We start from the raw sequence: 14,016 nt of genomic DNA on the forward strand, positions 1-14,016 counted from the left end.
CTCAATAATAATTTGGTCTTCTAGGAGGGTGCTCACAGGAATACCTGAATACTTCACTCCAGCCACATGGTTAGGATTCTGTTAGTGGTAAAATAGCAGGCAGCTTTCTGTAATGGAGATTCCTGACTTGTCCAGTGCCCACTGTGTGAATTGTTCTGTGTTAGTTTCCTAGGGTTTCTTGGATGAAGTACCATGAACATGGCAGCTTAAACACAATAGAAATTTATTCCCACAGTTTAGGAGACCAGAAGTCCAAAACGAAGGTATCATCAGGGTTGCACTCTCTCTGAGAGCCCTGGGGGAGAATCTGTTCCTTGCCTCTTCTATCTTCCGGTGGCTGACGGCATTCCTTGACTTCGAGCAACGCCACCCTCTGCCTCTGTCATTATGTGGCCGTCTCCTCTCTGTGTGTCTCCTTCTGCCTCCCTTATAAGGATACTGGTGATGACATTTAAGGTCTACCTGATAAGCCAGGATAAGCTCCTCTTTTTAAGATTTTTTAATTTAGTCCTATCTTTTGCCATATAAAATAATATTTATAAAATGTTTTGTAAATATTATGTTTATTATAAATAATAGAATATTTATATCCTATCCTTTTGTTGTATAATGTAGTATTTACAGTATAGTTATTTTTTTCAGCCCATTACCTGCTTCTTTACTATTTCTTTGCAGTCTCTGACCTATTCTATTTATCTAGATTTTTTTGGATTATTGTTCCATCCTCTGACCCATCTTATAAAAATATCCGGTAAGGCAATTATTCATCCCATTTTAACGTTTTAGTCTCTGCTACCCTGACTCCTAGAGCAAGGGTCAGCAAACTATGGCTCATGGGTCATATACACTCCACTGCTTGTTATTGGATAGCCTGCCAACAAAGAAGGACTTTATAGTTTTAAATGATTAAAAAAATCATAGGAAGAATAATATTTTGGTGCACGTGAAAATGACATGAATTTCAATTTCAGTATCTGTAAATGAAGTGTTACTGGAACATGGCTCTGCTCATTGGTTTACTGCTGCTTTTGTGTTAGAGTTGCAGAATCGACTAGTTGTGGCAGAGACCGTGTGATCCATGAGGACAGATGATCAATATCTAGGCTTATATAGAGAAAATTTGCCAACCTTTGTTCTAGTAGGGATATCTTGTCTCTGGCTTTGGGTGTACAGTGGGCAGTAGTCACTTGTTGTTGGCTATTTAGACTTGTAAGAATTTCATTAATATAGGAAGGATTTGGTAGGCTTCCAAAAGGATTCTTTGAAACTATGGAGTTAAAAGAATTATAACTATCATATTATTCATGCTTCTGATCTTTTTGACTCTAAGACTCAAATAAAGAAATAGAGAGTGACAATCCTGCTCCCAAATTTAATTGAACGGGGAAATAGGTATCAAACCCAAGAATTGAAGTTTGCACGTGTGCTGGTTAATTTTATCTGTCAATTTGGCCAGACGGTGGTGCCAAATGTTTGTTTGGTTGAATGCTAGTGTAGCTACTGATTTGAAGGCATTGTTTTAGACTTAACCTTTACACTCAATTAACTTTAAGTTTAGCAGATTACTCCCATTTTGGTCTGCCTTATCCAATCCGTGGAAAACTTAAGAACAAAGACAGGTTTCTTTCTTCTTCTTCTTTTCCTTTTTTTTTTTTTTTAGAAGATTTTATTTATTGGAAAGAGAGCGTGTGAGCAAGGGCAGGAGCAGGAAGGAGGGGCAGATTGAGAAGGAGAAGCAGACTCCCCACTGAGCAGGGAGCCCGATGGGGGGCTCAATTCCTGGACCCTGTATCATGACCGGAGCTGAAGGCAGACGCTCAACCAGCTGAGTCACCTAGGCGCCCCAAGACTGAGGTTTCTTAAGGAAGACAGAATTCTTCCTCCAGACTGTATTAGAGAAAACCTGCCTGGATTATCAAGCTGCTGTCCTCCCACACATTTTGGACATGCTGGCCCCACAAATGCATGAGCCAATTCCTTAAAATAAATCTCTATTTCTAAATATATATCCTGTTAGTTCTCCATCTCAGGAGAACCCTGACGGATAGAGCGTGTTGTTCTGATGTGTTGCGAACGCAGAGCACCTTCCGTGTTTGGTGCCACGATGCAGTGCAGATGCCGAGCAGAGCCAAGGCGAAGGCCTGTCTCCGCATTCTCTCTCCTCTTCTTTCACCCCTCGTGGAAGGAAACATGCTGTATTTGGATGCCACGGAGTCGGAAGTAAGCTCGCTGGTGACAGAGCAGAGGACTTTTTCTCAGTCCAGTATGGCTGGAAGTCATGAGAAGATGGTGAGTGAGAAGAGAAAAACAAGACAGAAGCAAATGGACCTGCTGATAAGGAGCACTTGAGAAAATGAGAGGGACCAGGCAATTTTTGGGTGGCAAAGGTTCTGAGAATTTCTTCCCTCTCCTTCTCCCTCTGAAAACAAAAGCCTTCTGTGTGTACTAAGTACAGTGGAGAACAGCAACTCCATGTAACTCTGTGACTTGGTTCTAGCATGCTACAGACAATTTCGTTCTTCTCAAGATCTGCTTTGTCATAAATGATAAGAAACAGGTGGGGATCCTGGTGGCTCAGCGAGTTAAGTGTCTGCCTTCGGCTCTGGTCATGATCCCAGAGTCCAGGGTTCGAGCCCCATATTGAGCCCCACATCAGGCTTCCTGCACAGTGGGGAGTCTGCTTCTCCCTCTAACTCTGCCTGCCACTCCCTCTGCTTGTGCTCTCTCTCTCTCTCAAATAAATAAAAGCTTTAAAAAATACAAATATGTGTTCTTTGTCAATATTAAGCAGTTTTACTTGTATCTGTACACATGGAGGGGGTTTTAGATATGAAGATATTTAGAATTTGTGTTCCTAAGCTATGATTTCATATATAAAAAATTAAATATTTGAGTAAAAATCCTTTTGAGTGAGTGGTGGATTTATCTTTCAAAACAAAGTTCATTGGGTCTTGATGCTAGGAAGTATATTTCATGTATTTTGATTCCTCTCCACTGTGTATGACACTGTCACCTTGCTCCAGGAAACGGCTGACTCTCAGAGGATACGGCCTCCTTCCTGCCCCAAACCCCAACCCCCATCCCTCACTCATACCTGTTTCAGCTTCATCTTCTGTCAGTTCAACATCATATTGACATGGCGTGTTCTTCATTTGCTATTTTAAAGAAGTAATTGTAACTTGGTGTACTACAGGTAATGGCTGATTTTCAGGCATGTGTTCTACTTCTTCACTTGGTTTTGTTTTATAAGTATATAAATAAATGGAGTATAAAATAATTTCATCGTGCTCAGTATACCACTTTCCTCAAAAGAGCTAGTCTCTTACATTGTCTGAAGAGTTTTAATGACCTCTTTCTCTCTCTCTCTGAATTGTAATAGGATACACGATGATACCTAAAGCAATTTTTTTCAACAATTCTTTGAGAAATTTTTGATTGTTTGCAAGGCCCGGGGTCTGTGATAGGTTCTGGGGATATAGACAGATGAGAAGATGGTACCCTCCTCTCAAGGCACTCTGCGTCTTCTAGGAGAGACAGGCTTGGCAACAGAATGAGAGTGTGACGAGGGGAACAATAGAACCAACTTCGAAGAACAGTTTATGGAAGACGAGGAAAGCATCATAGAGAAGGTCACAGCTGGCTTTGAAGGAAGCATAAGTGATGTCCATGTGAAAAAATGAATACTTTGGACTGAGATGTGTTGGCATCTGGGAGTCTCGCATACGCCATGATTGCAAAAGCTTAGGCAGAAATCATTTAGGCTTAGTAAGCCAGATGACCTCTGAGGCTTCATAATAATTTCATAGCTCACTATTACTTATTTTAAAGCATGCCTGAGGATTAAATTAATTTGTTAAAACAATACTACCTATTAAGATCTAGCGTGTATTCTGGTATTGAGTATGAGCAGTCATTTGTAAGATACTGAAAAAGGTTCTTTGTATTATTACAGAAATTGATGTTTTCCTCCTGTCCTTCTCTTCCCCCTGCCCCCATCCCATCCCTGGCCCTTTTGGTTGTCTTTGTAGTTGGTTAGTCTGTTGCTCATTGGAATCGCGGCGTGGGGCATTGGTTTCGGGCTGATTTCCAGCCTCCGGGTGGTCGGTGTGGTCATCGCCGTGGGCATCTTCCTGTTCCTGATTGCGTTGGTGGGGCTGATTGGAGCCGTAAAGCACCATCAGGTGTTGCTTTTTTTTGTATCCTTTTTTAAAAGCAGAATTTTTAACCCAGTTGAGTTTGCTCTTACTTTTATTGCTTACTCTTTTGATAACTGCAACTAATTCGGAATTATCATTAGGAAAGTCATTGCCAGAGAGCAACTCTTAGCATGCCCTCTGTGTATTTGTTCCACCAACATTAGGAATATTTCTTAGGGTAAAATTACTGTATGTTTTTATATGTTCCCACTCTCTCCTTTTCACATCATGAAGAATGTATTCTATAAATTATAGTCCTATTTATACATTGCAAATTCAGAGTTAAATTGAACTGATTCAGTGACCTCTAGACCCTTTCCAAAAGGTTAATATGTGGTTGAGAATTTCAGTGATTGTTTTTTAAGATTTTAATGCTAAGAAAACCTAAGTACATTTATCTATATGTATTTCTTATTTTATACGTGTAAGGATTTTTATTTCAATCTAAAAGAAATTCTAATATTTTATCCTTTAAATATTAGTATTTTTATTATGAACTATCTACAGTGTATTAGTGAAAATAATAATTGTGTATATTCTTTGTAAACTTTCTAGGTGCCATTTGTTCTGTTTCCTGGTTGAATTCCTTCTAGTACGTTCTGAAGTTGTCAGTACCTCTATTTTGTTATTTTAAGAGTGTCGAGAAATACCTTAACTTGAATTTTCAGTATATGATTATTCTCTTACTTGTATTTATTGTTCAGTTTTCTGTATCATGTGCTTGCTTAGCCCTGAACCAGGAGCAACAGGTAAGCAAAGACTTTTTTTCTCTTATTTTATTACACCTCACAGTATGTGTAGGAAAAAAGAGGGAGAAATGATTGGAATATATGATAACTCCTCTTTGCTCAGAATGGCATTTCACTAGAGACAGCTAGAATCTGTTGTTCCTGATTGCGTTAGTGGGGCTGATTGGAGCCCTGAAATGCTATAAGGTGTTGCTACTTTTCAGCATCCTTGAAGTGAGATTTTTCCCTTCCCTGGGTAAAAAGCGCCACTACTGAACGATTTTCACCCAGCCTTTTCCAACCATCAGCAGTGAAACATTTGTGATACCTTTCTAGCAATTACACTTTCTGAACTCTTAATTTGTGAAGCAGTATGCAGCTTTGTTTAGGACAGTGGAAAATTTGTCTTGTTTCAGTCTGAGAATCTTTTCAACTAAGTGCTTCTTTTATTTATTTATTTATTTAATTTTTATTTTATTATTATTTTTTAAAAGATTTTATTTATTTACTTGACGGACAGAGATCACAAGTAGGCAGAGAGCTAAGTGCTTCTTTTAAAGGGCATGTAAAAATAAAGACTTTTCACTCTTGGAATAGAAGCAGTGCTTTAATTTTTTTAAAAAGATTTTATTTATTTATTTGACAGAGATCACAAGTAGGCAGAGAGGCAGGCAGAGAGAGAGGAAGGGAAGCAGGCTCCCTGCTGAGCAGAGCCCTAAGTGGAGCTCGATCCAGGACCCTGGGGTCATGACCTGAGCCGAAGGCGGAGGCTTTAACCCACTGAGCCACCCATGTGCCCCCAATGTGCTTTAATTTGTGTTGTAGATTTAGGTATTACCCTTTGAAAACTTTTAATCATCTTAGGAAGAGCATTTATTTTAGGTACACTCAGTATTAAAAATTACAAGCTCTAGCTCTATACATTTTGTGCAGGGATAACACATGTCAGTGTATATATTACACGCATTTTCCAGGGTCAGCTTCTGGAAGTGGGTTGGAACAATACAGCAAGTGCTCGAAACGACATCCAGAGAAATTTAAACTGCTGTGGGTTTCGAAGTTTTAACCCAAATGACACCTGTCTGGCTGTAAGTACAAAGTATAAAATATTTTCTGGAGACATATTATATACAGAGGAATAATGATTAACATGAAGAAAATGGAATTTCTTATGCTGAGTTGTATTTTTAAAATGCTTTACATGAACCTATATTATATTCCATGTACACTGGTGTATCATTTGTCTGTTCTCATATCCACTCCTGAGAGTACTAAGTATCCCAGAGCCCTGCCAGACGCAGATGCTCACAGTTCTTTGCCCCTAATTCCTTCCCATTCAATTCCTCCTAGAACAAGTTGTGGAAGAAAAATAAGACCACATGAGCCTTAGAGGCGCAGAAGAGCTGTAGAAATATCTTGGTTTTGAAGCATCTCAGGGTAGTAGGAGGAATGGTCTTTACTGAATTTGGGGGCTTTTTTAACCAGTTAAACATCCCCAGTGGGAGGATACATGGAACTAACCCCTTTCCTCCCTCCCCACTTCCCCATTACAACTTCATGCTGTTTCTATGGGAGCTGAGCTAGCGATAGACAAATTAGAGCCGTACTATTGTCCCAGGACAGACCCCAATATGAGGCTAGATTTGGAGCTTGACTCTCCTAGGAAGTAAACGTGTTTAAATTTCCAGGAAACTCCTATTACCGTCTCTCTGAGCCGTGAGCTGGATTTCCTTTCAACATGGCCTCTTTTGGGGGATTATTAGTTTTCTAGTGCTATGTGACACATGAATTCTACCCAGGTGTTCTTTCGGTTTCCATGGATCAGGAGCGTGAGAATGGCTTCATTGAGTTCTCCACTTAAGATCTCACCTGGGTGAAATCAAGGTGTTGGCCAGGGATAATCTTATCCGAGGCCTGGGGTGGTCTGCCAAGCTCAGTGGGTGTTGGCAGAATTCAGCTTCTGGTAGTTGTAGTGCTGAAGTCCCATTTTTCTTGCTGGGTTTTCCTCAGTTCCTGGAGGCTGCTCTCAGGTTCTAACTTTACAGCCATCTCACAACGTGGCGGCCTCCAAGTCGTCATGAGAATCACTCCGTTCTGTTAAGATAGATGGTGTCTTGTGTAACCACATGATAAAGATGGGAGTGACTGTCGTATTCACAAATCCCATCCATGCTCAAAGCTGGGGGCTGGGGGGGTGGGTATTCAAGGTGTGTATACTGGGCCTGGGAAACTTGGGAACCATATTATTTATTTTTTTTTTAAGATTTTATTTATTTGACAGAGAGAGATCACAAGTACGCAGAGAGGCAAGCAGAGAGAGAGAGGAGGAAGCAGGCTCCCCCTCGAGCAAAGAGCCCGGTGCAGGACTTGATCCCAGGACCCTGAGATCACGACCTGAGCCGAAGGCAGAGGCTTAACCCACTGAGCCACCCAGGCACCCAGGGGGAACCATTTTAGAATTTAGGATGCTACTAAACAGCCCAGACCCAGATTGGATATAATATTCCAGCCACTCATTTTTAGGTGGGTTCAGTGTTTATTTGCTTTTCATAATTGCACTTTGATATGAAAATTCTTTTTTTTTTTTTTCCAAATTGATACAGAGCTGTGTCAAGAGCAGCCACCCATGCTCACCGTGTGCTCCAATAATAGGAAAATACGCCGGAGAGGTTTTGAGGTTTGTTGGTGGCATTGGCCTCTTCTTCAGCTTTACAGAGGTATGTGCAAATAACTCCCTATCTTTCCATTTTCGTCAGGGGGTTTTCTGTTTTATACGGCAAGAGGGCATGGCATTTTGCCTTAGCATGGCCCTTAATTTTGGGGATGTATCGATAAATATCTTTATTGGGAACTAGTATTATAATCAGAGGAGCCCTGGTTTGAAATCAGAAGACCCCACAGATCTAGTATTAATTTTATACAGGGTGGAGGCTTGATTATTAAATTATGTAAAATTTAATGAACACATGAAATGGGTTTAGGCTGGGTTATTTCTAGAGTCTTTGCTATTAGAGTTGTATGATAAATTATAATTCTAAATTTAATTTTAGAATAGGTAAGACATTCACACTGTTTAATATAGAGAATATAGAACACACTCACATACATACTTAGAAAGATATGCTTTGAAAAATGGCCTTTTGGGAACCTGGGTGGCTCAGTGGGTTAAAGCCTCTGCTTTCGGCTCAGGTCATGATCCCAGGGTCCTGGGATCGAGTCCCGCATCGGGCTCTCTGCTCAACAGGGAGCCTGCTTCCTCCTCTCTCTCTGCCTGCCTCTCTGCCTACTTGTGATCTCTGTCTGTCAAATGAATAAATAAAATCTTAAAAAAAAAAAAAAGAAATCCGTTTTAAAAAAAAAAAAAAAAAAGAAAAATGGCCTTTCAAGCCCATCTCCCATTATTTCTAGCTTTCCAAAAACTACAGGTAAACACTATTATTAACTTCTTATTTATATTACATATATTTATACTATGTTAAAATATCTATCATATTGATTAATACATTTAAGTATAATATAGGTGTCTGTAAGCAAAACCACACTCATTATTTGATAATTTCGGAGGAATGCTAATTCTTTTTGCAGTGTCTTTATTAAACTCTCAATATCTACAGATGTTTTTTGCGATAGCTGACTTAACAATATATATGAAAATTTAAATTTTTAAAAATTTATACATTCTATTTATAGCACTTTATTTCATGGAGATCATCATATGTCTATTTAAATGACTAGAAAGGAATGTTCATTGTTTATAACAGCAAACCCTTGGGCCAGCTTGTGTTCTTCAATAATGAGCTGGTTAAATTAGAGTGGATGGGAAGGAACACTTTTTTCTGCCCTTTAAGTTCCTTCTAGCTGGACAAAGAGTCAGACTGACATGAGATTGATTAACAGAAAATAAAATTTAATGTGGTATATATAATGCATATACTGCATTTGTGTAGATAATGCATACACGCTACATGGATATGATGTAGGGTCAATATACAGCATATTATAGATACATATGTATGTATATATTATATATTTTATTCTCTTCAGTTTTCTTTTCTTCTCTTAAGAATGCAAAATTCATATTTGGTTGTTATTAACAAAGTAGAGATAAAGACCAAAGTTAATATTCATTTTTTACAGGAAGTCTCCCCTGACATCTCTTCTTATCCTGAGCATTTTTTTTTTTTCATTTCACTTTTTCTCATGAAAAAGCTGTCTTACTTGTGGGTTGGTTGTGACATTGATTCAAGAAAATTGATGTACTGTTTAAAAACAATTCTGTGCATTATTCCTTCATTTCCTTTTTAAAAGTACAATTTTTTTTTTCATGAAAACTTAAAAATACAGATAGGAGAAAAACTGGAATGAGCAAGCTCCATATAGCCCGTGAGCCAGATTTTGCCACATGGCTTCCTTTTTATATTTGGAATTTATTTTGAGAATTTAATTCTTTTGAGCAACTCCATTTTCTTTTCTTTCCTTTCTTTCTCATCAGGTTACATTACCTTCAGTTGTGCCAATTTTTTTTTTTTTAAGGACTTTTTTTTTTTTAAGAGCACTTTTGAGTCCTTAGCAAAATTGAGAGAAAGGTTACAGAGATTTCCCATATATCCTTTGTCCTTACATAAGCATGGTCTCCCCCATTATCATTACTCAACAGAGTGTGATTTTGTTGCAACTGATGAACCTGCATTGACATATCATAATCACTCAAGGTCCATAGTTTACATTAGGGTTTACTTTTGTACATTTTATGGATTTCAACATGCATATAATAACATGTATCCATCATTAGAATATAATACAGAATATTTTCAGTGCCCTAAAAATCTTCTCTGTTCTGCCTATTCATCCTTCTCCCTACTGTTTTTAAAAAATATTAATTCTTTTAAGAATATAAACTCATGGGGGCATGCCTGGGTGTTTCAGTCAGTTGAACGTCTGTTCTGATTGAGGCTCAGGTCATGATCTCATTGGTCGTGGGATCAAGCCCCATGTCTGGCCCTGCACTCCCTCTCACTCTCTCTCTCTGCCCCTGCCCCACTCACATGCACCTATGCTTTCTCTCTCTCAAATTAATAAAATCTTTAAAAACAAAAAATATAAACTCATGAGTCTTAGGTGTCTTAAAAGCTAAGAAGACTTGGTGTTCTTTCATGGAATCCTGCTCTATGTTTTAATATTTTACATACGTGGCTAGAGATTTTAATAATAATTTATCCATCCTGGTATTTTCTGGATAGTGAATATTTTATAGGTATACTAACTTTTTAATTTTTTGTTTTATTTAGTAGTTCACTGAATCAGAGAGATGAAGCTAACCAATGACTTCCTTTCCTTGGTGAAACAGATTGATTTTGAACTACTTATAATAGCTGAAAATAAATTTAAACCATAAAATAAGCTTTGATTTAGAATCTGAAAAATAGCTGAGACGTGGTAACTTTTAACATGTTAAAGTTGACACATGTTCTTTGTAGAAACTTTAGAAAATACAGAAAATTTTGAACATGAAAGTTAGATGGATTTACTAACGTGAATGAAAAATAACCAATGTTTATACTTTGGCATATTAGTTTTTGCCTTTCTATATGTAATAAATAAGCATAAAATTTAATAAATAAGTATAAAAATAATGTATAGGCTCACTGCACATATTTCTGTGTAATATACTATATGCTTTAGTGGGCTGCATACTAGGCCTAGGTTCTAGGATCAGTGGAGTTCATGATCAGTTCTAGTCAAAGTTACTCTTGAGAATCTTTAGATCATTTTAACCAGCTTTGTAAGTTTAAAATCCATTAGTTATCTAACTTTGATCTTTTTGTATTTTGGGTGTGGCATTCCCTCTGGGGAGGGAGGGATGAGATCATGGTACAACAATGGGACAAAGTCCAATTTTGTCACTTACAGCTGAAACGGAGGAATGAAGTTTTGGTAAAATGTGGCTTCAGATTATGAGTGTCTAATTTAATTTGCCCAATTGCTTTGTTTCCCCTGTAACTTACACTACTGGCCTATATCCGGGGCTGATGATCAAACTATTTAAAAGCTCAAAAAATTCTCACCCAAACTCTCTCCCTGTGTGCCTGTGTTTCTGAGGTGGGGGAAGGAAATGATGCTTGTGCAGATTGGGAGGGGGGCGGGGGTGTCCAAGGAGTTGCTGTCCACAACAGGTGTGCAAGTGTTTCAGTGTTGTAAAAACCAGCCTGGTTGCCATGGTGGGTAGAATGTTCGCCTGAGATTGACCTTCAGTATGTCAGATTGATTACACATACAACCCCAAATATGACTGAGGGCATAGATTGTAGGTTTGAACCATGGTTCTAGGCCTCATGATCTGTGTGACTACTACCCTCTTATCTAACCTCTTTGCCTCAGTTCCCTTGCTGGTAAAAGGAGGATACTGTTCCCATCATACAGGGTGTTTGGGAGGACTGTTTGAATTAGAAAGTGTGAACGACAGAGCCTGTCACAAAGTACTCCTTATGTGTTTATTAAGTAAATCCCCCTCCCCGCCATTATATATACTCAACCCCAAACTTTCCATTTCCTTAAATTAGACTTATCTTTCCTTGATTCAGCTCACAAACTATAGTTCCATCAGCTCTTACATGTTATAACTATAATCAGTGCCAGTCGTGAATTTTAGAGTAACACAGGGATTATTACTGTGGTAATGAGAAAATTTTGGATTGATCATAATTCTCTAGAAGTAGTTTAAAGGGCTAATGGGTAGTTATGAAGTCAAACAAAATTTAGATGAAAAGTTGGGACAGATCTAAAGTGGAAAATATAATTTGAAGTTCATTTTGTTACATTAAAATTTTGTATTTTTTTCAAAGAATTTTTGATTATTTTAAGTAAATCAACTTTGAGGTAGTGGAAACAGAATGAACACATTCTTAATTTTAAAAAAATTATATTAATGCTTTGGTGAACCTAGTGTGGGAAACAACACAGTAACAGTAACAACTCAGTAACAGTAACAACTCAGTATTTTTCTAAATACTAACTATTTAGTACTAAATACTAAAGTACTAAGTACTTGAAAGTCCTAAAGTACTAAGTACTAAACAGTAACTGTAACAACTCAGTATTTTTCTAAAATGAGAGATCCCCGGGCTTTGAGAAAGGTAGGAATTAGAATATTTTTTAAAGATCTCCTTTAGCAAAATTTGTTATTGTGGAGTTTTCGTTATTGCTGAATTTCTCCTGCACCCAGTTTGTTTCTCAGTTATCAAAATAATGTGATATTTTAGCTATCCAGACAGTTCAGTGTTTCAGCAGACAATTTAGCAGGAGAAGTTCCTCTTGCTGCTCTAGCAGATAGTCACAAATGGAATTGCTTAAAGCAGCCCAAATGTATTATCTTCTACTGCTAGGGGTGAGAAGCCTGAAAGGCAGGCTTCTCCGGGAGGCTCTCTGTGAGAAGCTGTGTCCTTGACTTTCGCAGCTTCTAGAGGCTGCCTGCACTCCGTGGCTCATGTCCTTGTCCTCCATCTTCAAGGAAGCCATGCTGCATCTTCTCTCTGACTCTGCTTCCTGTTGCTTCTGACGTCACATCATCTTTTCTCAGTGTCTCTGATTTTGTTTTGCCTGGCTCTCTTTTATAAGGACCCTTGTGACTACATCAGCGAGCCCACCCATATGATCTCCCTGTCTCAACAGCTTTAACCCAGTCACATCTGCCTGGTCCCTGTTACCATGTGAGGTAACCTATTCCCAGGTGCTGGGAATTATGATACAGACATCTCTGGAGGGCTAGTATTCATATTACTTGCTTTTAGGGCTTATTTGGGCTACTTACAGTGCTTCCAAGAGAAAAAGAAATCTCTTCCTCTTTGAACAAAGAAAGCCAAGTGCTTCAGAGGTTCCGGATTGTGTACTGATAAACTGAAGAAACAGATACCACAGATAACTTTCTCTTTCTTCTTTTTTTCTTTCTTCCATTCCAGATTCTGGGTGTTTGGCTGACCTACAGATACAGGAACCAGAAAGATCCTCGTGCTAATCCTAGTGCATTCCTTTGATGAGAAAACAAGAAACATCTTTCGTATTTGGATCTTGTTCACTTTCTCTAACTTAAAGTTCAACTAATTTGCCTGTTTAAGAAAGCAGTATCTGAAAAGTTACATTATAATTGACAGTGGAATTATATATTTTTACTCTTACGTTTCTCTAAATGTTTTTCTTTTCCCATTGCTGAAAAAAAAATTAGAAACTTGTGGTCTCCTCTGACCCTCAGTGGTACCTGTAATCTACTGTATTCACAGTGTCTGGCACTGTCCACTGTGGCCTTTCTTAGCATTTTTACCTGCAGAAAACTTTGTATGGCACTATTGTGTTGATCATATTGTAAATCTAAGCATACATCTCACTGGAATAATTAATTGTATGTCACACTGTGCTGTGTAGATAGTTCCTGTTGGAAAAAAGAGTTGAAGTTTATTAAAGCCAGAAAGTATGAGAGTCTATTATGTTAAATTCAGTAAGGGAAATCCAAAATCCTGCATTTTTTTTTTTTTTTGTCTTTTTAGGAAAGATGTATTGTGGTGAAAATTGTTAACATAAAAGTGATAATTTAGTTCTAGTAGTCTTCTATGATTACACTAATGTAGCCTAGAAATAGCTGTGTCTTTAGGAAAGTGTGGTCTGGTTTTTGATTTTTATAGGTAAGTACAGAGCAGATATGATCTCATGAATGTTCTGATGTGTAACATTTGTCTTCAGCTTTTGAAATGGAATGGGTCTGAGAAATTCAGAAAGTATGACTATAATCTTCATATTCTTTTATAATAATTTGAAGTTCAAAAGACTGCATTTTTAAACAAGTTACTATTAATGCATTGGCCCATGTAGCAAAAAGATATTTGATTATCTTACAAATTGTTAAATACCTTTTTCATGAATTTTCTCAGTATTGTAACAGCAGCTTGTCAAATCCAAGCGTATTTGAATGTAAGCTCCCATAATTTGAAATTGAAATAGTATTGTGGTTCTGTATATTATGTTAAAAAAATTAAAGAATGGAAACCTCTCCTCGTGTATGAATGTTTCAATTAAAAGAAAGTAATGGAAGAATTGCTAAATGG

The 14,016-nt window shown here is 37.9% G+C and overlaps 1 protein-coding gene across 1 annotated transcript in view; it reads left to right on the forward strand.

The window, feature by feature from the left end:
• The window catches only part of TSPAN13 (tetraspanin 13), a 32,923-nt gene extending 18,907 nt beyond the window's left edge, over window positions 1-14,016 (forward strand). The window contains exons 2-6 of the mRNA XM_080818834.1: window positions 4,029-4,196; window positions 4,865-4,945; window positions 5,899-6,012; window positions 7,528-7,641; window positions 12,880-14,016. Of these exons, the coding sequence (XP_080674960.1) occupies window positions 4,029-4,196; window positions 4,865-4,945; window positions 5,899-6,012; window positions 7,528-7,641; window positions 12,880-12,954 (552 nt within the window). The 3' untranslated portion in view covers window positions 12,955-14,016. The remainder of the gene's footprint in view (window positions 1-4,028; window positions 4,197-4,864; window positions 4,946-5,898; window positions 6,013-7,527; window positions 7,642-12,879) is intronic.

The sequence above is a fragment of the Martes martes genome (genome assembly GCF_963455335.1).
Source record: "Martes martes genome assembly, chromosome: 11".
Taxonomy (NCBI): Eukaryota; Metazoa; Chordata; class Mammalia; order Carnivora; family Mustelidae; genus Martes; species Martes martes.